The 25,320-nt window shown below is 51.6% G+C and overlaps 8 protein-coding genes across 8 annotated transcripts; 2 read left to right on the top strand and 6 right to left on the bottom strand.

Moving 5' to 3' along the window:
- Positions 1 to 139: 139 nt before the first annotated feature.
- On the bottom strand, positions 140 to 1,744 carry CORC01_09816 (uncharacterized protein; the record flags this gene model as incomplete). The annotated part of the gene is made up of 1 exon (XM_022621445.1): positions 140 to 1,744. The coding sequence occupies one exon, from the start codon at positions 1,742 to 1,744 to the stop codon at positions 140 to 142; it is 1,605 nt and encodes a 534-aa protein (XP_022472059.1).
- Positions 1,745 to 4,736: 2,992 nt separating this feature from the next.
- CORC01_09815 (uncharacterized protein) lies at positions 4,737 to 5,120 on the bottom strand (the record flags this gene model as incomplete). The annotated part of the gene is made up of 1 exon (XM_022621444.1): positions 4,737 to 5,120. One exon carries the CDS (start codon positions 5,118 to 5,120, stop codon positions 4,737 to 4,739), a length of 384 nt encoding a protein of 127 aa, XP_022472058.1.
- A 1,470-nt stretch (positions 5,121 to 6,590) lies between these two features.
- CORC01_09814 (methyltransferase domain-containing protein) lies at positions 6,591 to 7,983 on the bottom strand (the record flags this gene model as incomplete). The annotated part of the gene is made up of 7 exons (XM_022621443.1): positions 6,591 to 7,014; positions 7,080 to 7,217; positions 7,275 to 7,312; positions 7,373 to 7,527; positions 7,587 to 7,628; positions 7,679 to 7,865; positions 7,930 to 7,983. 7 exons carry the CDS (start codon positions 7,981 to 7,983, stop codon positions 6,591 to 6,593), a joined length of 1,038 nt encoding a protein of 345 aa, XP_022472057.1.
- A 1,105-nt stretch (positions 7,984 to 9,088) lies between these two features.
- Positions 9,089 to 10,299, bottom strand: CORC01_09813 (methyltransferase domain-containing protein; the record flags this gene model as incomplete). The annotated part of the gene is made up of 3 exons (XM_022621442.1): positions 9,089 to 9,339; positions 9,445 to 9,629; positions 9,986 to 10,299. 3 exons carry the CDS (start codon positions 10,297 to 10,299, stop codon positions 9,089 to 9,091), a joined length of 750 nt encoding a protein of 249 aa, XP_022472056.1.
- Positions 10,300 to 14,589: 4,290 nt separating this feature from the next.
- Positions 14,590 to 16,188, top strand: CORC01_09812 (uncharacterized protein; the record flags this gene model as incomplete). The annotated part of the gene is made up of 3 exons (XM_022621441.1): positions 14,590 to 14,875; positions 14,937 to 15,538; positions 15,595 to 16,188. 3 exons carry the CDS (start codon positions 14,590 to 14,592, stop codon positions 16,186 to 16,188), a joined length of 1,482 nt encoding a protein of 493 aa, XP_022472055.1.
- A 463-nt stretch (positions 16,189 to 16,651) lies between these two features.
- CORC01_09811 (uncharacterized protein) lies at positions 16,652 to 17,919 on the bottom strand (the record flags this gene model as incomplete). Its single annotated transcript, XM_022621440.1, has 2 exons — positions 16,652 to 17,094; positions 17,157 to 17,919. The coding sequence occupies 2 exons, from the start codon at positions 17,917 to 17,919 to the stop codon at positions 16,652 to 16,654; spliced, it is 1,206 nt and encodes a 401-aa protein (XP_022472054.1).
- Positions 17,920 to 21,726: 3,807 nt separating this feature from the next.
- CORC01_09810 (uncharacterized protein) lies at positions 21,727 to 22,722 on the top strand (the record flags this gene model as incomplete). The annotated part of the gene is made up of 3 exons (XM_022621439.1): positions 21,727 to 22,189; positions 22,250 to 22,461; positions 22,537 to 22,722. 3 exons carry the CDS (start codon positions 21,727 to 21,729, stop codon positions 22,720 to 22,722), a joined length of 861 nt encoding a protein of 286 aa, XP_022472053.1.
- A 65-nt stretch (positions 22,723 to 22,787) lies between these two features.
- On the bottom strand, positions 22,788 to 24,337 carry CORC01_09809 (LysM domain-containing protein; the record flags this gene model as incomplete). Its single annotated transcript, XM_022621438.1, has 4 exons — positions 22,788 to 23,005; positions 23,095 to 23,642; positions 23,703 to 23,755; positions 23,918 to 24,337. 4 exons carry the CDS (start codon positions 24,335 to 24,337, stop codon positions 22,788 to 22,790), a joined length of 1,239 nt encoding a protein of 412 aa, XP_022472052.1.
- Between the last annotated feature and the right edge of the window lie 983 nt (positions 24,338 to 25,320).

The raw sequence follows: 25,320 nt of genomic DNA, 5'->3' as shown, positions 1-25,320 counted from the left end.
ACATTGAACCATGCAGAGTTTATATCTCTCTATGCTGCCACCAAAATGCGACCGGAAGCGCACAGCCCAATGCAAGCCCTATTCCATATGCCAATTTCCATGAAGTTTTGTTCTAACAATCACCCACGATATTGCCTGCTCAGTACCGTTCGAGGACGGAACGAGCAGTGACGTTACCGCTGGCCGAGCCGCCAATAAGCATGCTGTTAAACACATTCGCAGCAGTCTCATCCTGAGTAGCAGCCACGGCCGCCGTCTGAGCCTGCTTACAGCTCTCAACGGTAGCAGCGGGCGCCTTGCAGCTGTCCGACAGGCGCTGGCAGATGAACCCGGCAATGATGCCAATCTTTTGCGCAGAGCCGTGGTTGAAGTCGCCCTGGTTGTTGGCGATGAAGGCGGCGGTCTGGCGGTCGGCCAGGCCGCTCTTGAAGACGATGGAGGGGTCGCTGCAGGAGCCAAAGTCGGTGGCCTGGCGCTTGAAGGAGCGCCTGCGGAGCTTGGCCTGGGCGCGGCACTGGGTGTCTTGCTCGTCGCACTGGGAGACCTTGCCGCTGAGCTGGCCGCTGTTGACGGCGCGGGAGCAGGCGTTGTGCTGGATGTCGCAGGACCGGCCGAGGGCGGCGCCCTTGCCGACGAAGGTGTCGCCGTTAACGGAGAAGGGGCGCGTGCCGGAGCTCTGGATGACCGGTGGAGGGGTGCCGCCGAGGGAGCCGGTGAAGGTTTGGACGTTGTTACCGCTTCCGGTGCTGGCATTGGCGTCGGCGTTGCTGTTGGAGTTGTTCCCGTTGTCTCCACTGGCGGCTTCGCTGCTTGCATTGCTTTGGGCCGCACCGTTGTTGGAGCTGGCTGCATCACAAGAAGCGTCGTTGGTGTTGGTGCTGGTGTTGGTATTGCTGCTGGCTGGCTGGGCATTGTTTCCTGCATTGGAAGAAGTGTTGGAAGCCTGTCCTCCGGTGGCACCTCCAGACTGGCCAGCGACGGGGAGGCCCTTGATGTCGATGTGAGTTGCCTTGAGCTCACCGGTGCCGCCGGTGACGGTCTGAGTGACACCTTGCGCAGCGGCGGTGATTTCTTCGGGGGTGGCGTCAAGAACAAGCTTCTTGAGGGTGAAGATGCAGCCGGTGGGGTCCGGATCAGTGTCACAGCTCAGACCCTTGCCGGTGTTGTCGGTCTTGGATCCGGGAGCAAACGTGCCGCTCTCGAGTGCCAGCATGGGATCACCGCCGACGGCGGCCAACTGCTTGGCCAGCGCCAGAGCAACCTCCTTGTTGTTGGCCGCGGCGCCAGCAGCAGCAGGGTCTTGATGCTTCTTTGGCAGGGCGGCGATCTCGGCGTTGACGGGCTTGTCGGTGCAAGCGGCGCTGTTCACGCCGACGCCCGCGGTGTTGCGCTCGAGGGTCTGGTAGACGAGAGCGGCTGACATGCCGCGGATGTCCTTGGCGGCTTTGGCGTTGGTGAAGGCCTGGTCAGCAGTCTCCTGCTGCAGGCAAGCCAGGTTGGTGACTTTCCCGGCACCGGCCTGGGCCGCTTTGTCTCCGAGGAGACCGAAGACGGGGTCGGAGATGCCTTTGGGGTTCTCCTTGTTCAGGAATTCGCGGGTGATGTTGAGAAAGATTTCGTGGGAGTGCTCCTGGGGAACCTCACGCTTGGTGACGCGTCGCACATTGTGGTGGCGGTGATAAGGACTGGCCGCCACGAGACCGAGGAGGGTCGAGGTGGCGAAAGTGATGGTCTGATACTTCATCTTGATCGAGATAAAGATTATCGACGGTCGAGAGTGATTAAGACAGAAAAGACCGGCCTTCTGCGTGCTGTCGACTGACGTGGTATGAAGCGAAGAGTGGTTTGTAAGATAGTATAGTAAAACGGGGTCAAGTCTGCAGGCAGTGCAAAGAATGGAAGAGTTCTCAGAACTCGCGGTTGAAAGGAATGAAACGAAACGGTGCAAAGAGAATGTCCTACGAAGATATGAGAAGCTATAGCCAAGAAGAAGAATTCTGGTGCCGAGGGGGAGATCACCCAGGTTTATAAAGAAGAGATTGGACGGAAAACAAGATCAGAGCAGATCCTTGTGCGTCAGTGAAATTCAGACGGTCCAGAGCAAGAGCCTCATGCTCGGCCAGCATTTGGCTCGCACGCCGTTGCGGTGAGACTCCAAAACTCCAGACAGACGACCCTTCCCCGGGGTATGGAGGCCGAGGGGGGACGAGACAACATGAGACGAGCCGGATCGGTTAAGACGGCGACAAAAAAGATTGCCAGGTATAGGAATCGGTCGAACCCGAAATCATGGTATGGCATGTGCCAGGGGTGCGACGAACGACAACGGTTAACCATGTCATCGCCAAGTCAGCCACTCATTAGGCAAATCGGGCGGGGATGTGAGGTCGTCATGGCGTCAACTGGGCGCGACATCAGCTCGCAAGCGATGGTGCTGTGGCTGGATTTGCGTTTGTTATTGCGACATGGGTCGCGATATCAGCAGAGTTTTTGGCTGTTGCGACGCGTGGTGGGCGCATTCGGTAAAGCGCCGTAGGCTTCAGACGCCTCGACGACGGTGCGGACGGAATCATGAGGCGGAAGATCAGACAGATCCAGCCGCAGGTTGTTATAGAGCGAGTTTCGCCTGGGTAAGGGTGGAAGCGTTTTGAGATGGCGGCATGGGTGGGATGAGGGGAAGGGGGAGGGTCTTCCCCGTGCGTCTCAAGAGACAACGACCGCTTCTCAAAGCCGAGCCCCCACTGCCGAATGCTTAACTGCTTTGAAAGCCAATGGAAACTCTCGCTGGGCTCCGGATCGCGAGGTCGCCGGGCGGGTGACTGGTCGGTAAGGGGTCAACTTCGCATTCTCTTAGGGCTTAGCGCAAGACATACCCGCGCTGCTGATGTCTTGAACGCTTGATTACTACGCATTTCTGCAGGCGATGTACGCTCCAAAATGTGCCTGCTCTCCCTGAAGATGCACCAACCGGGGACAAGGTCCCCCTATTCGGCATGTCGCCCCGAGCAACGGCTGGGGCTCAACCGATCTCAATCAGCGAATACTATGGCCGCAACTCCTGATCAATCAAGAACAGAATCCACACGATATGGCCGTGTGTCTCTGCAATCTCTCAAAGTGGGTGTGACTGCCGCTAGTCGTTGGTAAGCTTATTGTGGTAGACAGGCGGGCATGCCTCCTCCGTGCCTGCAGCAAATCCCAAGTCTGGAACTCAAATGACTGCACTGGAGTCTTAACAACCTCGCAAATGCCGTGAACCACACAAAATATTAGCACGCCAATTGGTTCCTTTACGGCGAGAATGTGAAGATGACTCCAGCTCACAATCTGGCCAAAACTCTGTCCAACTTGTCGTGGGAACGACTTCTGTCAACGTGTCTACGGCACCCAAAGCAGAGCCTTCGACTGGTTGCCTGCCTTGAGATCTACTGTTTCACGCGATCAGAGACTTCAGACGCATCAGTGCCAGGTGGGGGGGTCCTAGACATTGTCACCATGCGACCTTAGCCACCCATGCCCGTCATGTTTGACTGGCAGGAAATCATCTCATACAACGTCCATCGGATCGGGAATGATTCACGTATTGACAAGCAATCACTCCTGCCGTCCCCTCACATGTAGTCTGATCTCCCTCGCTCTTCGGAGTCCGGCCTACAGCACTTTGAGTTTCTCAACCGTCTTTGAGGCAATATGACTCGACTCTCATCCCGTGAGGACAAATGCCACACAGTTTCACAGCGATCAGACGGCCTGACGATCGGATGATTCAAGCGCCTGAACTGAGGCTCATTTGATGGCGAGCATTGCACTCAACGGCAACCCGTGTCTATCATTGTACCCGATCAAGATCTTATCATTTTCTTTACCATGGCATAGCAAAGGTCTAGTCTCTTTGAAGTCTGCCGATGTACATTGAGGTGTCGCAGGGTATGATCCAAGTACCTGTAAGCAATCGAGTCTGACCGTCTTTAAAGCCTACGATCTAGGGATAGGTCCATGGCACCGAAACCACGTGTAAGTCGATTCCGATTGCCGCTTATTTTCAAAAGTTGTCATCCGCAATTCCCTTCTGTTATCAAGATGAAATTTGGAGGAAGTTAATGACTCTTCATGTCACGTTCACAACCTCTCTGGGAGTGTCGACGATCAAACAATAGCCACGATCGATTATCATGAACTCTGCAGGTGGCGCCATGCTTCTGTCAACAGTTTCGGTCTGAACTTACCAGCCGAACTTCACACGGGCAGCTTTTCCATGGAAACCCCATCTTCCTTTCCTCTGACAGAGCGAGCACCTTCATCCCATCCTGCGCATCTCGAGTTTGGAGTGTCGCAGAATACGAAACGCTGCCTTTTGACAATCGCATGATGGACTGCCGTTCATGCCTCCATGACGTGTACTGAGTCGACAAATCAGTCCCCAATGACGATTTGCCACGTCTGGTGGCTGTTTTCCAACCTTTACATGGCCGTCATTGATTGGACCTCTGGCGCTCGAGAGCGCGTGGCAGTAGGCATCCGTTATCAAGCAACTCTTCAGCAATCCCAGTCTAAAGGTTCCCATGCGTCCTACGCATCCGGTTGACTTGGTAATCACTTTGAATCACGGTATAACAATGCGGATTGTGTAATCGTCACCATCCTGCTTCACGACAGTCACCGCCACAACCCAAATCCATCGAGGGGCTCGCACCCCCGCCGAGCTCGCACCCCCACCGTTCAAGCTCAACGGCGCACTAACAAAAGTTATCATTGATGAAAATGGCTGTTCTCCACCCGGAGGTATCATATAGGACTCGGATCGGACCCTCACTCGCCCCGAGATCCATCGTCAAAGTGTAGTAAAACATGACAGTCGTGCAAGAGTTGACATTGATGCCCTCCTTCGACCGCATCTCGGCCACTAGTGTCGTTTCATTCCACTTCAGCACCAAGGCCTTCATGCTGCCGAAACTCTCGAGTGGTGTGAGTTTAAGCATCGCCGACGAGGTGATGTTGCTGCTGTTGAAGGCTACGGCAGATGGAACGACGCACTCGCCGTGGTCATCGGAGAGCCAGCCTGGCCTCCACTTGTCCCGCGTATTGTAGTCGAGGCTCCATATACCGACATTGGCCACCATGTCCCAGTTGCCGGCGTGAGACCCGTGTAGCCCGTCGGTATAGGATATAAGCCCGGCAGGTAAAAGGTATGGTCAACCTTGAAATTCCACAGCCTTATGATCCCACATATCAAACGTATCGATACCCATAGTCAAGCCCTTTTTTGCAGTGCAGTTGACTTTCTTGGTGTACGCGTCAGAGCTTAGCGCCGCGGTTAACTCAATAGAGGGTGGCAATCCAGGTCGGGATTATGTAAAAGACATCAGTCACAGGGCCCTCGGTGCTGTTGACCTTGGGGACCGGCGTGTGGGTGACTGTAAGCCACTGTTCCACCGTATCTTGGACGTAGGCGTAGTGAGCTTGCTGCGAGCTTGCTGCGGCAATGGTCTGATGAAGTCGTAACCGGCCACGGTTTTGGGCATCCCATAGAACCGGCTTGTGTATGCAGTGATGTTGAGCGACAGCTGACCATACAAAGACATATTGAAAGATTGCTGACCTTCGGGTAGTAAGAAGTTGTATAGTTCTTGCGGCGAAGCTTCTGAGGTAGTCTGGGCCGGGTCGCCGAGAAGTTAACGAAGATGAGGATCGCATTAAGAGTGCCCGGCAATTATGTTCATGATCGAAGCCGGAGCTTAAGAAGACGGCCTTGATTGCTGGCAATTTGCAGGCTGAGCTATTAGCTCTTCGATTCACGATGCGTTAAAATGTGATGTGAGCAGCGTTGCTTTACTGCAACAAAATGTTATTGTAGGCTTCCGTTGGGTGAGTTTGCGGATCGTCAAAATGCGGAGGACATTAGGTCAGTCTGAACAGAGCGAGGCTACGGATCCCATGTTAGAAGATGGGTACTTGCTACTTTTATTCTTTTTGATCGACATCCATCATTCAGTGGCCAGTGTGAGCCAAGATGCTTTGTAAGTTCTAAGAATAGTGCTTTTGTTCTTGGTGGATTAGCCTCATTGAATACGAGATGAGCTCGCGTTCGCCCCAGCCTCAATCGCCCTGCTCCGCTTGCTATACTTGAGCTTGCCCAACGGTCGAGAATTATTGAAAAATGCCAAAGTATCACAGAACCACTCAGAAATACTGAGCCCAAGTATGTGAATACCCTCAATAGGGATGGCAGGAGCAGAAGCTAGAATTCCGCAAAACAGGCGACACAAATTTTTCTGAGCTATGAAACTCTTATGAAAGCTGAACTGATTTTTTTCAAAAAAAAAAATGGCCTGAACTCGAATAGGAGCTCATTCACGTTTGCCTGCTTTTCTCAGCCAAATATACCTCCGGCTAGCCACAAAAGAGGCTTTCTTCCGAATGCTTCAATATGATTTATCCAATCTCGCAGTAGAACAATTCAATAAGCATCTCAACACTGTTCCATCAAGCACCTGGTAATCCGAGTTCTACAATGGCTTCCGGCCGTGAATCGACCACCTGGAAAGAAAGGGTTAGGAGATGAATCTCAGGACAGAATGGAAGGTAGCGTCCTACACATTGAAATAGGCGTGAATGTTTCTATCCGCGAGCTCCTTGCGAGCCTCCATTGCCGTAATGTAGACTTCGGCCTGGGTCATATCCAAAGCCCGCGTTAACGGCGCCATTAGAAGCCCGTCCAGGTTGGGCGACAGGTTCTCGTGGTTCCACTCGCCAAGATCCTTGTGCTTCTTGTCTTTAGGCCACGTGTTCGTGGGCCATTTGAACCGCTGCACTTGGATGTCTTGAAACCCGACCTCTGAGAGCAGGCCCTCGAAGAGACTAAACTCCTCAAACGGGGACCCGAGCTTTTCGAGTGCGTCGAAGCAGAGCTGGAAGGCCCTAATAAGTTTGCTCTCCTTGGGGATGGTGTCATCGTCTGACAAGGGGAAGAAGTCCACATCGTTTAGCTCGAGATAACCCCCGGGGCTGAGATTCCTGAGCGTGGGTCGAGCGATTAGCGACAAGACGCACACGGCACGGATACACCAGAGGCAACCAACTCGAAACATCTCTGGAGGAACTTTTTCCAGTCGCGAATGCTGCCTTTCATCATCCGGCTATGGATGTAGTCAAAGAGATTGCTGAAAGTCCACGGTTCCTCGATATCATCAATCTCGAACCGAACATTAGGAGGGACGCTAGTAGTCTCGTCAGCGAACCCGCTCAGATGGGAATTCTGCAACCTCGACTCTCACAAGTTTGGCTGGGAAGCCGACAGGTCGATGCCGACAACCTATGAAAAGTATCAGCACTTGGTATGACCGGGTTACAGATTGTGGTGAGCTTTGCGGACCTCGGCCTCGGGGTGATCCTCTCCGAATTCAATTGCCCACAGGCCGGTGCCCGTGCCGACGTCAAGCACGCGACCGACTTTTGAGTCCTCTCTGGCGGGCGGCGCGTTTCCAAGGTAGTAGTCGAAAGTCAAAAGGTAGAGGTTATGCACAATGTCTAGACCCGCCAGTCAGTCAAAGATACACGGCCGCCAGTCTAGGAGAATGTCAACATACCGAGTCTGTCCTTCTCTCTCTCGTCGTTGGGTACCCAATACTCTGCTTTGGTTAGCCATTGTTCAGACTTGACTGATTTGGATTACTCGCACTCCCTTCCTTGTACTTGTGATACGTTCTCCCATTCTCTAACCTGGACTCGAGAATCGAGGCCGCGACAGTCGAGGTAGATGACGCGATACTTCCCTGAAGCCACCGGGTCAGTTTTCTTCTGCCGATGTTTCGTGGCGTAACTTCTGAGGTACTCACACCACTGAATGAAGCATTGTCGTCCTGGATCTAACAATGCGTAGATTGAGCAATGAGTTAATGCCAGGACTGATCAAACTCGATGCCATCTCACCTCTTCAGCCGCAATGGCGGCGGGTGGGGGAGTGGGGTTACTGTCGTTGCACATTTTATCCTACTTTATCTTTCGCCCGCGATTACCTTTTTGGGGGCCGTCCCATCCCGAATTGAAGAGCCGCGGGTAAAGTGAATGCAACGTTTTGTTCAGCACCGGCCTCGCTTTCTACGATCTATGTCTGCGCGATTGAGAGCAGAGGAAATATTGGAGACATAAAACCACGAGGCCGGTGGGATACAGTTGGGGGGAGTCTGACCCACGTCGAGTTACCCCTCTTCTCGGCTGGAGACGACTGCCCTGCACAGATATGCATGTTGGTTTGTCACGCTTGGATTCAACCAGCTTGGTATCTGCGTCGGAACCCTGGTACTCGGGGAACAGTTTCCAGAAGTGGCAGCTGGCATGTGGCCCACGCACCAAAAAGCCCTGCAATAGCCCATCTTTCGGTTGTTGTCTCCATCTCTACCTAAGCAGTGGCCAATTCCCAAAATCATCAGATGGACTGCAGAATGGCTGCGGTGGGTCCTCCTATGAACGCAGGCAAGCTCCAGTCTGGTGCAGTTAGCGTGGGGCGATGAGTACCCGAGAGGTTCAGTCCCTTTTTTTCTATTTCCTATATTTGCTCAGATTCCACCATAGGTCACATATGCACACTTTGAAATATTTAGGGAGGTTCCGCGTATGCAGTGAGGCCAGGCTGCAATATCAAGATTAGAAGGGAAACCGAAAGCCAGCCGACTAATCCTCAGCGTCCCGTGGATCGTGCCGCTCGAAGTACTCCTTGTAGTCATCCCAGGCTGAGACGGGAGGGCCAGGGGCACAGTGATTGGAGCGAACTGAATGCCCTTGGCTGCAAATTCTTGAAGGCGGGCCATGGTGCTCGGTCGGTTGTTGATCACACTGTAAATCGAGATTCTGTGACGAGAAAACCCAATTCCATGTGGTGCGTACACCAGGCGACTGAGTACTGGGAGAATTGTCCCAGAAACGACGGGTAATCTCGATCCAGCCCTCTACATCGCAAGAAAGATCCATCTCCCACGCTCGCCAGGTTCACTTACGCTTCTTTGAGAGATTCTCGGCTGGCACGGTTTACCAATTGAACCCACCGTCGGCCGAGAGCTCAACCCACTCCGGCCAGCGACCACCACCTGAGTCAGCCCATCCCTTCGAGCTCCGATGTGACCAAAGACAGCAATGCAAAGTATACTTCTGTGGATAAGGGAGGGACTTCGCCGTTAATCTTCCAGGCCAGCATAACCCCATTTGCCTTCACCTTGGACGTGGGAACTCTAACGAGGTAGTTCATGGTCTCGTCATCCTTAAAGTGGGTGTCCACACCATAGAATCCAGGATGCTTGACCTCCTTGATCAGTCCACCGCAGGCGTTGATGACCTTCTTGTCAGCTATGAGCCGCCTGGGAGGTTCGCTCTTTTAGGGAAACTGGAGAAGATGGAGCATGTCGGCATGCTTTTCTTTGAGCACAGTGTCCCAAAAGTCTTCGGGGGTACGGAATAGAGAGCCGCCAACCTCCTTGTGCCACATCTTCCAATGGGTACCGGAGAGGACAGGATCACTAGCCGGTATGGGACGGAGCTGAAACTCTGGGTTATGGGAGGAAATGTCTAGGAGGTCAATAACTTGTGAGCCGTAGGCTGCCAGGTTTCTTCTCGAGTGATTCTCCCACTCGACCAAACTATTTGGTTTGGTACCGTCAGCCGCTGAAGAAAAGCGACCATGGCCCTCTCTTCACAGAAGGATCTCGAAGCGGTTGACTAGTCTAATATCCAGGGGTTTGGTTTGTGATAATTTTGTCAAAATGTGTGCTTTTAATTCTAACAGGAAGATGTCCAAAATCTGTTTCAACATCTGCTTTCGTATTGAACATCGAGCATACCGTGCCTTGCTTTCATGTATTGCTGTCTGTACGAGCAACATCCGGATTCATTGGCTTCCGTCCATGTATCGACCATCTGAAACACGACTGTCAGCTGAAAATTCGATAATTTGTATGATTCAGTCACATGCAGCATAGAGACACGGATAACTCACATAGAGAAGTATGCATGGATACTCCGGTCACAGAACTCCTTGCGGTTTTCGGCCATCAACACCAAAACCTCGTTCTTGGTCCACTGCAGGGCCCTCGTCAGTGGCGCCATACATATCGCCTCCCATCCTTGTGCGAGATTCTCGTTATGCCAAACTCCAAGCTCTTTATGCCGTGCTTCCTTTGGCCAAGGGTTGGTTGGCCATTTGAAGTGTTGCATCGTCACGCCAGTAAATCCCGTCTCCATTAAGATCGCCTTTAAAGCCTTGATGTCTTGATATGGGCGCCCCAAGTGCTCCGAGGCTTCTTGGAGCATTCTGACCGTTCTTAAGATGGAGTGCTCCGGTTTCAAGGTACCATCATCAGAGAGTGGCATAAGATCAATCTCATTCAGTTCCAGGTAACCGTCCGGGTTAAGGTTACTGCGTCCTCATTGGAATTAACGGGCGAACTGTAGATCTTGAAAAGCAGCCATCTTGAGCAACTCACTCGTAACAATTTTGTATGTACTCTCGCCAGTCTCTGATGGAAGAGTTCATCATTCGGCTATGTATGTAGTCAAAAGGTCGCGAGTATGTCCAAGGCTCCTCGAGGTCGTCAACTAAAAATTTTACGTTTCGGGGCGTACTAGACAATGAGATTATGTCGTTTTACTTGTCAAGATTGCTCTCAGTAAGAGGACTTACAATGTTGGTTGTGCAGCAGAGAGATCGATACCCCGAACCTAGGACGCATTAATCACTGTTCCAATTTACTTCCTAGAGTAACCAACCTCAGAGTCCGGGTGCTCATCACCAAATTCAATAGCCCAAATCCCACTACCTGTACCCACATCGAGAACTCTGCCAGCCTTGCCGCCTGGTTCGTTCGGTGGAGCAGTACCAAGTCTATCGTCAAATGTAAGTAAGAACAAACTGTGCTGCAAATCTAAATCCTTTTCATTAGAACATGCAATATAAATTCTGGGTATATACCAACCCAGTCTTTCGGTCTCTCTCTCATCGTTGGGCAAAGTATATTCTGGAACGTCAGTTACTTCTGAGATCTAGTAGTGGAGAGTAATCGATGAATCGAATGAGTATCCAACACTTACTGCCATCCTTGTATTTATGATAGGTTCTTCCGTTCTCTATTCGATATCCAAAGATTGAGCTGGTTGGGCTCATGCTTGACGATGCTATGCTCCCCTACCTGGACGTGAGCATCGAGCTCTCTAAGGATGGGCGAGTCCCAGCCCTGAAAAGAACTTCAAGATCTTACCGATTCATCTGCTTCTTCCTCATTATTCTATGTCGTTAGCGTCTTCTGTTATCCAGCGCACATCACGTTGGTATTCATACTTGGTCATCGGCCTCAACGATGACCTCACGGTCGGGCACATCATTAGGCGGTGTGGGTTGAAGTGCTGCGTCAACATCGATCGCAGAGTCGACACCCACTGTGCGACAAGAAGCTGGGCGAGAGCACATGTTGTAGTAAACTCCGAAAGACAAGGGCCTTTCTTGCGGGTGAAGAAGTGATGGATCTTGATGACTTTGAGAGAGGATTGGACTTAGTTGGAGAATCAGAGGCGATTGATTCTCAAAGTGCACGTGAGTATCGTTCGTTACCAACGCTGTGGGCCGCCTTACCCCTACCTTACCACCGCGCCGTCATGAGCGGGCGTAATTTCTGCATGAGGAATTTTCTCCTTTCCAAATGACGAATAACAACTCAAAAAACAGCAGGGGACCTTTTGGTGTACGCAGTACACAATATGCAGCTACAGGTAAAAGCAGCCAATTATTATTGGAGAATTATGGACCCCAGCAAACAACACGCATCCAACACGACGAACAGAACCAACAGAGAGGTGGTCTTTTGTATGTACGAACCACACAAGGTGCTCATAACATCTGGCCACGTATGATTGCATTTGATGTATTACTTCGGTGCAAAAATAAGGTATATCTCTGCAGCTGGCAATATAGAGGGGCTTCGTATCATTTTAGCCCCGAGTAGTTCTAATTAATTCAACTGCTTACTTTTACCCACCTGCGTAGAACAGAAATACACGGCTCGAATCAGAATCCTGGATCTCTGATATGGAGTAAAGCGCTGAGTGACGAAAAGCTTACCCATGTGTTGAGACTGGTCCGAGATATCCGAAACTTCCTCGGTCGTCGGAATCGTGCTTATCTAGAACACACAAGACTTGAAAGCGGATTCAGGAAGTACCTGTTGTTATCATTGAAGGACCTACTCATCCCAAACAGTAGTGACAACTTCACCAACATTATCGATATGAACAACAACAGGCCGAAACTTTCCTTTCTCTTCTGTCTAGTTCAATGGATTGAGATTGGGTATCTCAAGGAAAGACCGATTGCGAGTGGAGCCAACTATGTATGTGTGATCGGCCTATGATGCTCACAGTCAGCCAAATAATTTATAAAACGAGGCGATTTGAATACAGAAACTTCGACCTCAGCTGTGATCCCGTAGGAGGCTGCCGGCGCCTAACCACATGTATGGACCGCCTTACGGGTTGGCTGTGGATAATGTCTGGGATTACCAAGTAGGTACACTCCACTTCCTGGAGCCTTTGTTAATTTTTAGATTGGATCATCGGGAGCTCACTTACTCTCTGATAACTCGTGCTGCCTAACGCCACCATTTTCAACGTCTCAGAAGCTGCTCATCCTAGTCTGTACTTTGCTTTGCGTTGAGGCGGTAACAACTTTGTCATCACCACCTGCTTTTGCCTGCGCCTCGTACCACGAGGCCAAACGTGGTTTGGTTCAAGAATTATCACGTCAGTCTCACCAATTAGCTCGTTCATCAGTCTTATCAACTCGCGACCACCTTGGCTATACATGTCTTTAGTAGCGGTAACTCGTACAACGGTGCCAGCAATCTACTCAACATGAGTCGTTCACAAGCATACCACGCACCTGTAATTAAACCACCCGTATCCACCGAGCTGAACAAGAATCCCTAAGAATCAAGCAATCTTCGCATTGACTGGATGGGCAAGCATGGTCTGCGCGGGTAGCATCTCTCCACATGGATTACGTTAAGCCACCCCCTTATCCCCGGGCGCTTTTTTCACTCTGTAGAGACATGGCTTGGCTGGTCACATATTCGTATTTATGCTTCTGTCACGTTGCGCCCCTCTGGCATTTCGCACAAACAAATGGTCAACATCTACCCTAAAGAAGGCAAAGGTATTAAAACCGCTACGTCTTGTGTCTTCACTTCTGGCCCAGGCCTTTCCAAAAACTCCCATAGATGCCATGGAAGTGATGTGAAGGAACGCTCTTGGCGCTGCTTTCAATGAACCACTATTAAGTACGCTTCCCGCCATCCTACTCCGCGATTGGTATTTGCGCAAAGGAAAAGTGACCGTTGAGTTTTCTTGCTATGCAACAGTTGCACTTTCACTCTCAGTTGGTCCAATGATGCGACGACACGGGCATGTACGCCTATACCGACCGATGGGTTAACCGATCCAAGGCAGAAGCCCAGTCGCTGGCCTTGCTGCAAACGTAGGTGTACATAAACTACGCAAACTACAACCAAGACTCGTTCATAGGATGTGGCGAGGAGAACAATAAAAGTCTCCGAGAGGATTCAGAAAGAAATTGAGATTAGGGGCATTTTAACCTCCCAAGGCCTGGCTCGGAGATCGTTCAAGCTCAACTAAGTACCTTATTTCACAAAAGCTTGCAATTTGACCGCCCAGGTTGAAAAACCGTTTTCGTGATACTTTGGTCTTGACACATACACAGTGACACATACACAGAGGATCAACAAGTCTTAAATTGATGGAACTCAACGTGTTTCGTTTCAATCGTACCCAAGTCCGCTCCGCTGGTTTCAACGGACGGGTGAAAGTTGCTGAACAAACTGCCAGGCTGCGGATGAACGAAATCGGTAGCCGATGCCCGGCGTTGGAAGATGCAAAACCTAGATCACTGACTGATGAAACACATCCACCTGGATGGACCCATTCGGGGCCACTCTTGTCATGCCATCGGGGCCGGGCCGGTAGAATTCTGTGGTCGGAGCCGCCGGGCCGGTTGACCCACATCAGATGGGGCCGGGCCGGGCGGGCAGACTGGTAGCCCCCGCACTTACCCGCACACACTACCCAATAAAGAAGCAATCCATAGAATACATGTCGTAACCATGACTAACACAATGGAGCCGAGGATCAGTTTCGATTCAACGATCTGCTCTGTACTCATACAGTGCCAGCCGAGGGGGGACTGTCTCGTCTGCGGGGTTCTATCTGAAATCGTTGTTCCAACTTCCGAGGCTTTCACTAGCGCCAACATCTCCTGCATGAGCCTCGGTGGGTTTGATGCACGACCGGCACCCGGCTTGCCGTCAATTTGCATCCCCGCAATGCCCCGAAGCTCAGCTGAGGCCGCTGCAGGAATGGGGTGATTGGGAAAAAGTAGTGGTTGTCGGGTAATATCTTAATGGCAAAATCACTACTTACTGTGAAGACGGACTATATAAGAACAAGCTATTCTGATAAAGAGTTTCAGAGGCCCTGATCCACCTTTCTTTTTCAATTGCTTACAAGTGGCCAGAAAGGATACCTCAGCGAAACTACACAATGGCAGACGTGTTTGCCAAGCTCCAGGACAAGAGCCTGCTGGTCTCCTCCGGCCTCGTTGCTGGCGAGTGGAAGAACGGGCAAGATGGAAAGACCTTTCCTGTATATGAGCCGTCTAGCGCGACAGTACTCCAGGAGTGCGCCAACTTGAGCCGACAAGACTTTGTTGACGCTATTGAGAGCGCCAAAAAGGGGTCAGCCAAGTTTCATGAATCAACAACCGCGAAGGAGCGAGGCGCCTTGCTCCGGAAATGGTACGACTTGGTCACTGCCAACGCTGACGACTGTAAGTGGCATTGCGGTATGCATCAGTTCGGGAGGAGCGGTGTGTACTGACACCCTCACAGTGGCCTTGATCTTGTCCTTGGAGAACGGCAAGACCTTTGCCGAGGCCAGAGGCGAGGTTATTTACGCCGCTTCTTTCATCTCTTGGTTCGCCGAGGAAGCGACACGGTCATACGGCGACACCATCCCGTCATCCTACGCCAACACCACCGTTTTGACGTTCAAGGAACCCGTGGGCGTCTGCGGCATCATCACCCCTTGGAATTTTCCAGCAGCCATGATCACCCGCAAGATCGCACCGGCCTTTGCAGCAGGGTGCTCAGTCATTATCAAGCCGCCAAGCGAAACCCCTTTCAGCGCTCTGGCTCTGGCCAAGTTAGCCCTCGCTGCTGGGATCCCGTCGGATATCATTCATGTGGTACCGACCAAGAATAGAGAGGCGTCGATGGAGCTGGCGAATAACCCCATTGTGAAGAAACTCAGTTTCACTGGGTCAACGGGGGTCGGCAAGATGCTCACCAAGGCTGCGGCGGGGATGATGAAGCGCGTGAGCATGGAACTCGGCGGCAATGCTCCCTTTATCGTATTTGATGATGCCGATATTGACCAGGCGGTCGAGGGTGCCCTAATCTGCAAATTTAGATGTTCTGGTCAGACATGCGTGGTGAGTCCTCCCGTACGTAGCAAGGCCCTAGTTGCCCAGCTAACAGCCATGCGCAGTGCGCAAACAGACTGCTAATCCACGAGGAGGTCAAGAACAATTTCATCGAGAAACTCGTCGCCCGCGTGAAGCAGTACAAACTAGGCCGCGGAATCGACGAGGGCATCACACAGGGCCCCCTCGTCAACGCCGCAGCCGTCGAAAAGGTCGACGCCCACGTACAAGACGCACTGAAGAAAGGTGCCGTCCTCCACACCGGCGGCAAGGCTCCCGAGGGCCTCCAGGGTTACTTTTACGAGCCCACGGTCATCAGTGGAGTCACGACCGACATGGAGGTGGCTCACGACGAGACGTTTGGCCCGCTGGCGGCCATCTTCTCCTTCAAGACGGAAGCGGAGGCCGTCGAGCTGGCGAATGCTACAGAGTACGGCCTCGCTGGGTACTTCTTCAGCAAGGACATTTCCCGAGTTATGCGTGTAGCGAGACGGTTGGAGTGCGGCATGCTAGGCGTCAATACCGGTCTCATCAGCGCGGCGGAGGCACCGTTCGGCGGTGTGAAGGAGAGTGGGCTTGGTCGGGAGGGCAGTAAATATGGGCTGGCAGAGTACCAGAACATCAAGTCTGTCACTATTGGTAACCTCGGCTTCAATTGAAAGTCATACAATTTGATGTGTCTTCTGATGGCGGGCAAATATTGGGTTGGGGCTGGGCGTTTTTCTTTTCTTCTACTAGTCAGGTTGGAATTTTGGCACAAAACAAAAAGCCCAGGTATTGATTCAAGTGTTTAATCCATGTTGAAGCCGTTTGTTACAGTATGACGTCCGGGAGCACACAGTTCCACCCCGCCCCCGATGTCCCAATGCACAGACGAAACCAGAGTCAGCCGAATACCCCGTACATGTGCTATTGCCACGCGAACTGCCTGGTTCGACTTGGTTGAAAATTCTAATTAGGCTTTAAAAACGGGGTAAAAATCTAATCTCCTGGGGCGATTTTATACAACCTCCCGTAACTCTGCCCAAAACTCCAGATGTAACCATTGCCGAACCATGCACCCCAAAGCACCTCAAAATAAGATTCCCTATCCCAAATTGCCACTTGAATGATGTCGACCTTCTATCCAGTCATGACAAATCCAGTCTTGCTGGCTTGCTTTTCCAGGTATCCCCGATGCTCCGGTTGAACGACGACCAACTCCGTTTTTGTTACGCCAGCAGCAAGTGTTCCCTTGGCCAGCTCCTCTTCTATCCTCTTCAAACATTGATTTGCGGCAGATGGCTTGTGCACTGTCAAGAGCTTGACGGCACTGATTGCCTTCTCCAACGATTCCACATTCCCTCTGTATGATTCACAAGGGCTTGGCAGGGTGACGTCGACTTTTCCCTTGGCGAGACACCTCACCAGTGACCCGAGGAGCATGCTGTTGCACTCCTCGGCGTCTGGCGAGCTGTGGTAATATCCTTTCATATATCTGCATCCGTCTTTGAGACATCGGTAAAGGAGGACAAAGTGATCCAAGTTGGCCGAGACGAGGGCCTGGCGGTGCCTGGCGATGGTTTCTGTTGATTCTGACGTTAGCACTTGGACAATACAGCTCAACTGTCCAGCCACGCGAGCCTACCAAAGACCTCCGGGGGCCGTAGGTAGACAATCCTTTCGAGAGGAAAGTTGTATCCCTCTGACCCAGGCTTCCAAATGCGCGCCAAGTGTCCAAATACGATCCTTCCTTGTAGGTCAATCATCGACTCGTAGGTGATCTTTTTGTACATCGTATCAAAGACCTCGACGTCTCCCAGCTCCCAAGCGACGCAGAGGAGGTGCGCATTGTCGGTCTCGTGCTTGACGCCCTGCATCCACGAGCGGGCCCACGGGCGAACGACGACAGTCATGTCGTACTTCTCCGTGATGGTGAGGACGTTGTAGAGCCGCATCAATGGAAGGCTTTCTGGGATGAGGTTAAAGTGGCCGTGGACGATATTGAGCACAATCTCCATTGCCTCTGCCGAGTCTTCGGGCAAGTCGACAGACCATTCCCCGGTACCCTCTACCGGACGAGACTCGAGGAAGCGACCAAACAGCATTGCTTTCAGGACCGGGGAACTTCGACCGAGGGCTCGCGAGCAGACGACAAAATCTTGTGGGTGGTCCTCGACGTCGCCGCCGACGCAGAGCTTCAGGTCGCCGTTATCATCGAGGTAAATGGTCGGCGGCGATATTAGCTGCGCCAGTTCCTCTGTTGTTTCTGTCACCTCTGTCACCGACTCCGTGACCACCATGGTAGAAGACGCCATCTTGCTTGCGATGACGGCTCTGTCGAGGGTATGGTAAGGCAAGGAGAAGGAGGCGCCCCCAAAGAGGCTGTTTGCGGGAGCTGTTGAACACATCCTGAGTGGCTGTATCATCTGAGGTTTTCGTCCAAATATTCTGCTCACGACAGACTCGTGAGGAAGAGGGCGGCGGACCGCGGTCCGTTTATCATGTCGATGACGCGCTGAATTCTAGAGTATCACACACACATAAGGCACACCACGAACAGACCGGGATGTCGTCCCTTTCGGCAGAGGCATAAAGGGGACCACAGATCACAACGTTGATGCTCCGGATGACATGACTAGTCCTTGTTCGGGAATCGGACCCTCTTTTTCTTTCTAACTTTAGGCGAAGATGGGAGACGGCGCAAAATTTTGGGACGATTGGTATCTTAAACAATGCGTTATACCTGTTAGTCCCAATGGCCGTTTGCTGCCCGATAGACCAGGGAGGCATGAACCCGTTGAATGTCAACGCAGGTACACATTGATTAGGACGAGAAGTGGATGGGAGAAAGCCAGCTCCCCTCTCACAAACGGTGGTGCTCCAACGCGGGTGTGACCCTGGGAAACTTGGAAAATCGCAATATTGTCGCTTTCAACAAAACCCGGGTTCTTTGTAAGATGCAAACAAGGAACACGGTGGAACGGAGGTCGGAACAAGCAAGAAGGGGGAAAAAAAGCAGGGCAGAAAAACGGCGTTCGAACCCTGGTCTAGCCGGGATGGTGGCCCCTTTTGGTTCCCGTTACGCCAGGGCGGCGGTACCACACACTGCAAACAAAAACGTTGGATGAAACCCACCGGGCGGCTATCCTGACTCAGGAGCCCTGGTGTTATTGCTACACTTCTTGAGACGAGAGTGAAGCTGTGTGCGAGGTCTGGCAGCATGAGCCGCTGTGAGACCCTTTTAGACCTCTGTCGTGCCGGATTGCAAAACATGGTTATCGTCATTGCCCGTTTCCCCCGGCAAACCCTAATTGTTCTGAACTTTTTTGCTGTCTTCCACGATCTGGGCAAGTCTTGGTTTTCCTGGCCATGAATCGTCGACAAAGAAGACTGGATTTTTTTGCGCCGACTCGGAAGCCCACTTGCAAGATGACCTTGGTTTCCAAATCTGGGTTACCCTTGACAAGTTTCTTCATGGAATCTGGTCAGCCCGAAAGTTGGAATTTCGGGGACGGGTTGACCCCCGCAACCCCCGCCTTCAGGGTCCTACACACCACAATGGGAATCGTATCATTTCCTACTTTGGCCGGCAGGGCACCCCTATCAGTCCCAATCCAACTCCGAGCTCCCCTGCACAGGTGCCGTCCGTCTCCAAGGCACGCGACACTACTACACTAATAAGGGATTCTCACCACAAGCTTGGCTTTTAGCGCGCCTCTCGGTGGGTGTCCCGATTTCTTGCACGTAGTATAATATTCCGGTGAGAGTTGTTGTTCCCCCAATGTGACATTCAACAGGCAGGCATTGGTTTCAAGTTTTTCTACCTCCAGTCCTTCTTTGCAGGCTTCGATAATCTCGGTGAGCCGGCTAGAGACACCGCAACATCAGTATTCCCTGTTTGTTGTGCCCGGTCAGCATGACTGACCTCTTGTGTCCCCACAAATGTACACGACATTCTTCGTTTCCACATGATTAAGGCTGTGTCTTGTGCACTAGGAAGTCCCCGTGTGGAGAAGATTTTGAACGGATGAAAGGGGAGGGAGGTTATGGCGAGAATGCCGCTTACACATTTACTCTCAATCCTCTGGCATGGGAAGAAGGCCCTGGGGAGTTGAGAGACGCTTTCCTGGTGGATCACAACAGTTTCTGCCTCCTCTTTGTTTTTGACGCGCCCCGGCGCGCCAGGTTGTCTGGACATTCATTCTCTTACTGTTATCTCCTTTCACTGCCGATACTGTCCATTCATCGAGATCTGTAGAAGATGGTTGATTTTTGAGTCGAGTCGCACATACCTTGCTCACGACATGTATCTGCGCTTCATTCATAAGCACAAGGCCGGCTACTGGTACGCCCTCCTTGATGATATAGTAGGCCGCAGATACCTGATGACTTGGACGATCGTCCGACGATGGGGCCACAGACACTGAGTAGTAGCTGATGTAAGGTTTAAGGTTCATTGTGTCACGATTTCGAGGATGACTTTAGACTCCAGACACCCCATGGAAGGCATCGAGGCTATGTCCTGCTTAGAGTCTTCGTGTTCTACATCGGATTATTGCGATGAATGTATTCCCAAACTTACTTGGGGAATAGTCCAGACGGATAAGTTTGTTATATGCTACGGCGTTGCTCTAGCCTTACTTGCAGTAGAAGCTACATGGATGGGTTATCAGGATAGAGTATATGATCTCAACGTGATATCAAGCACAACAGATAAATACATGTATTTAAATAAAATCATATTGCTTGACTTTGTTGGTGTAAAATTCATCCCTAACTTGCCGCAATGCTCAAAAGATAGTGGCTGGACTATAACAACTACTCTATTCTCTCTAAGTAGTCATGCGGTCTTGACCATGCAGACAGAAACCATTTATTCAAAGCCTCTGAAATACATTTTTATTCGCTCTTTGACGCTAGTGCAGCTGGGGAATCATTCGTGATAGCTTGAAGGAATGGCGCTCACCTGCTTCGTGTTACGCCAACAAGCGACGGTACCTCGCATGATGTTGGGGTACGGGGCCATGGATGTCTGTTCGCAATTGCTGTCAGCCAGTGAATCCTTGTGTCTCTATCAGAATGACGTCCTATGTGCCACTGAGGCCACGGTAGGTCTCATTGGTCAAATGCCTGGCTGTCATTGTTCACCATGATCTTGTTGCCCGGCCGCCCTACCCCGTCATTTTCACCACACCTGGGCCATTGGGTATCTTTCACTATATTTATCGCCAAGGCTCGAACAAACGGGTATCTGAAGCCATGCGATAGTGGCTATCTGACCCAAGCTTGCAAACTCGCCTTGCACCAAAAAGACGTTACCAGCTGAGACCAGCTGCACGAACTGGGGACCTTGCCAGGTCGAGACTGAGATTAATCGACGGTGAGCATGCAGAGCCGATGCGGGGAAGTCGGGGGGACATGGGCATATGTCGCCGTATGCTCACCAGCCGTTGTCGAATTATGTGCGAGGCAATGATCCTTTCGCTCATTCCATTAGTGTTAGAATCCAAACGCGATTTTCAAAGTCGAGCACGCCACAACATTCACACACACATAGCCAATGGCATTTTTACACTTACCAGCTTGCTGTGCTGTTTGAGCTGAAAGCTGTCGATACAGAAGAGCTTTTTCATATCAAGGTGACTACTAGATCTCAAAATTTTACCTAATACCACTATTTGTGTCCTCGACGAGGCCATCTCTGGTAGTGTTGTTCCTTTCTCTATTTGAGTTTCAACGTTGAATATTAGCGTTGATGGTTGGGCAGATTGGGTTAGGTAAAATTATAGAACTTTATGAGAACTAACTCAAAGGTGTAAGAAAAGTTAGTATAAAACTTCATTAATAAATGCGTGAAGTTATACTTACGAACTTTAAGTACTTAATCGAGCTTAAAAATTTAAAAAATAGTATTTAAAAAAATAATTATCTTCGTACGAGTACAGGCGGGGAATAATGCATTTGACAAACCGGCGGAATCTTCTGACCCCCGCGTGGTTGGTTTGTCTAGGCAGCAATAAGGGTCTGGCCCATGAACTGAAGTGGAACAGCGTGCTTAAAGTCAACCAACTGGAAGTGCCAAGGTTCCATGTGATTATTATAAATGACTGGAATTACCCCTCCTCTTCCTCGAGAGCTTTCTTTCTTCTTCATTCCAACCAAGCAACCACTCGCCGTCATCAAATTCCACGTCTTCGCCTCAACAATCGTCCGCAATGGTAGCTTGCAATGGAACTGTCCGAACTCCACCCGAGGAATTCACCTACGACCAAAATGAGCTCGTCTCACTCATTAAAAGATTCTACGAGCTCCTCGTGGAGATGGCGCACTTCGAGACAGAACATATCCGTTGGCCACCTGAGCCGTTAGGATGGTCTGATTCTGAGCTCAACGTGGATTCACTACGCTTACTGGGTCGCAACGAGACAGTCATTGACTTGCTACGACACATCCCGTACCCACGCGAGTCCGGAACCGAGATTCACAGCTGGGCGACCGCTATATCCTACTTACGCGAGCATTGGCGACCCGAGGAGCATGATAAGCCCGGTTGGCACCAGAAGGATCTATGCATGCTCGGACTGGCTCCCTATGATGGGTTTACGCCGCCGAATTTTATTTGTCTCACCCAGGATGGCTCAACAGTAGGCACCTGGTGGGCCATCGACACAGAACAAGGTCAGATGGATATCCTGTCGCTCAACTCCTGTTTACTGACGTGTTGTCTCACATATCCAGGATGCATCTACCCACAAGGAGGTTCTTACATGCTCTATGGGGACGCGCCTCCCGAGGCAGACGAGAAGTGGTGGCTTAATGCGAAAGCTGTCACATTCGCTGAGTTCTTTAACAAACTCACTGACGACTTGACATCATTGAAACTCGTCCCTCTGCCAGCAGCTGGAAATTTCTCAGTAGGAGTTGCCAACCATCTTGGCGAGGACGCACAGGTCAGTTGCTCCAGCAGCTACTAACAGCGGCCGCCAGCCATTGCGCAATCTCGTTGATTTACTAATATGTTGCAGGTTATGAGAAATTTGTACAGAGAGTATGGGTGGCCGGAAGCTTTTCGCAGGGAAGAATTCCGTCAAGCTGCGGCCCCTGCTCGTCTGGCTGCTTTATACAAGCAGTATCCCAGGTCAGACTCGGAGATGGACCCAGAGGAGTTGGAGGCATTGGAGATTGAATTTAGTGAACACCGACACCAGTGATATCTTGAATCTTAGTCAAATGTACGCCTATAGACATTTTCTTCAGAGTCCCAGCCACTGATCCCTCAATTCGTCGCAATGCAATAAAAGTAGTTTGGCCATATTTGCGTGCCGCAGTTCTCCCCCTGAGACCCGAGTACCGGGTTCAAGGCAAACAGCACCGACATGTCAATCCCGTCATCGTTCGCAAGCTGCCAGCAAGATGATCCAGCCAGAGCCTCGACGAACTTGCAGCAGTTCGCGGGAATTCCGGCTTGCGTCGCTGTCGGCTTTGCTGGCGGTGCTGCCGTATTCGTTGAGAGCCTCCCGAGTCGGAAGAGACCCCGACGTAGTAGTAATAGTTGGGCCAGATCTGGGTGGCGCAATTCTCACCGTCAACACTGAGGACGGGGTTGTACTGGTAAAAGAGCGAGGTATCGATGCCCGCATCCGTGGCGAGCTGCCAGCACCAACTGCCCAAAACGGCCTGAAGCCACTTCTTGCATGTGGAAATAGTTCCTTCGCGCTGTGGCGCCGGCTTGAGCACAGATGGAGATGTTGAGGTCGCCGCGGGAGCGCTTTGCGTAATCGTGGGGTTCGGGGTACCGGTGCTGTCTCCTTCGGTCCCGACGCAGCAGTAATAGCCAAACAAGATTTGCGAGGCGCAATGCTCTCCACTTGCACCGAGAACCGGAATTGACTCGAAAAATCGGCTCTGAGCTTCGTTTGCAATCTTCCAGCACGATGCTGTGGTAATTTCGGCCTTGATGTAACGGCTACAATCGGCCGCGATGCCTTCTTGGACGCGGCCCGTTGGGACGTCAGCAGGATCATCAATGATTGGGAGATGTTCAGTGCTGCCAGGCCCACCTGGAATCGACCCATTACTGTTCTCGGGCAGATCCTCATCAGGGTGCCTGACCCAGGAACTACCGGGTCGCCTGACAAGAGCATACAATGTCAGTTCTTATTCGGTTATCTCAAGGTATCCATTTACTTACGAAATACAGATGTACTGGTTTCCAGTCAGAATAAGTTGCGTAACAGTGACGGGCTGCGTTGTGTCCGAGATCGCATCAGCAATTGTTGTACTGCGTAAATAAGTCCGATGTCAGTAGTCTGAACCTCAGCATCAACATGAATGCTATCGCGCCCGCGTACCTACCATTTATCACCAGCGTTAACTCGGAGAAGTTCGTAGGCTTCAGGCACGCACACATAGTCGAAGGAAGGCCACGTTGTACCAGCACGTTGCAGGCATCGACGCCCTCCCTGCTGGAGGATCGGACGTCGACAGAACGTGCTGTGCAGGGGGTGGCACAAAGGGTTCCTGATCAGGCAGAGGTTCCGCATCATTCTTGTCAAGCAACTCTTCTGGAGGCTTGACGTTGAAATTAGGATGGTCATCAGGCCCAGGGATCCAAGGGGCAGTGTCGACTTCCGAGGTACTGGTCGGTCCAGGAGCTGTGTCGTAGAGCTCGGTAGCATAGGGGTACAACGGAACAACACGCGATGCCAAAGGTCCCACGCTCGTCTGACAGACTGACTGGATGTCTTGAAATCCGGCGACCAGGTAGTCGGAATGGTCGGAGTCTGGGAGGAACTCCGAGGTGACTCTGTGGTCAAGCAAATTCATAAAGCATTTTGATCATAAGAGGTCGTCCTCGTCTAAGCTTGAGGCCTGACTATTCTCACTAGACGCGTTGGCGGGGTTGATGCACCGGGGATCGGCTGGGTTCGCAGCGCAATCGACCTGCACAAAATACCATCGGTGATGCATTGGACCCCTGCCTTCCGGTGCCCGATAGACTTGACCCTCCTTCGCGCGTAACCAAGTCGGACAGCGGCTTATGAACTTGGTGCGGATGAGAGGCTCGTTATCGTTATTTTGGGTATCTGCGCCAGGCGACCTCAAGAGTCATAATCGTCCAAACCATGAACAACATGTCCATGATGTTCTCTGCAAGCCGCAGCCCGATGTGTTCCGTCTAGCAGCAGACATAATTCTGGTGACTTCCGCTCGTGTGCCGCTCAGCAATTTCAACCTGCCAGTCAGCCTCGACCCAATAGGTCCAATACCTATGTAGTTGTAAAGACTTCAAAAATCCTGACCAGCTGTGGACGCTCATGAAGGCCATAGTGAACCCATGATGCTTTGGTGATCGTCGAGGCAGACAGGTGGGCAGGAGGCAACCGTGGGGGCGGATCCGAGCCTCGGGCGCTAGCAGGGGCTTTGGCCTCAGGAAGGCCGTGAGTGGCCGAGGTGGTTAAGCGAGACCACTCTGATGGTCCGCGCACTGGTCCGTGCCATCTGTCGGCAGTGACGTACCTTTTAGGTTGCCCACGGCGTGTAACGGCGCAGGAGGTACCTACTACCTCACTGAACCATCTTTCGATACCTTCAACACCGGAACCTCCAAGAATCATGAGACTCAATGTTCAACATGGGGTCCTTATCTGATTTTGCTTGCTAGATTTCTGGCATCTCAAGCCGAAACAAGGCATCATATCCAAAGAACACCACTTGTTCTCCCAGCAACGCTGTCGAACTAGCTCTACTCCGCCATGGACGAAGGCGCCACCTTGGCTGGACAGCCCTCTCTGGCCGTTTTTGAGTCA

The sequence above is a fragment of the Colletotrichum orchidophilum genome (assembly GCF_001831195.1).
Source record: "Colletotrichum orchidophilum strain IMI 309357 chromosome Unknown Scaffold_91.1, whole genome shotgun sequence".
Taxonomy (NCBI): Eukaryota; Fungi; Ascomycota; class Sordariomycetes; order Glomerellales; family Glomerellaceae; genus Colletotrichum; species Colletotrichum orchidophilum.
Note: the sequence above shows the minus strand (reverse complement) of the source record. Positions and strands in the feature narration are given on the sequence as shown.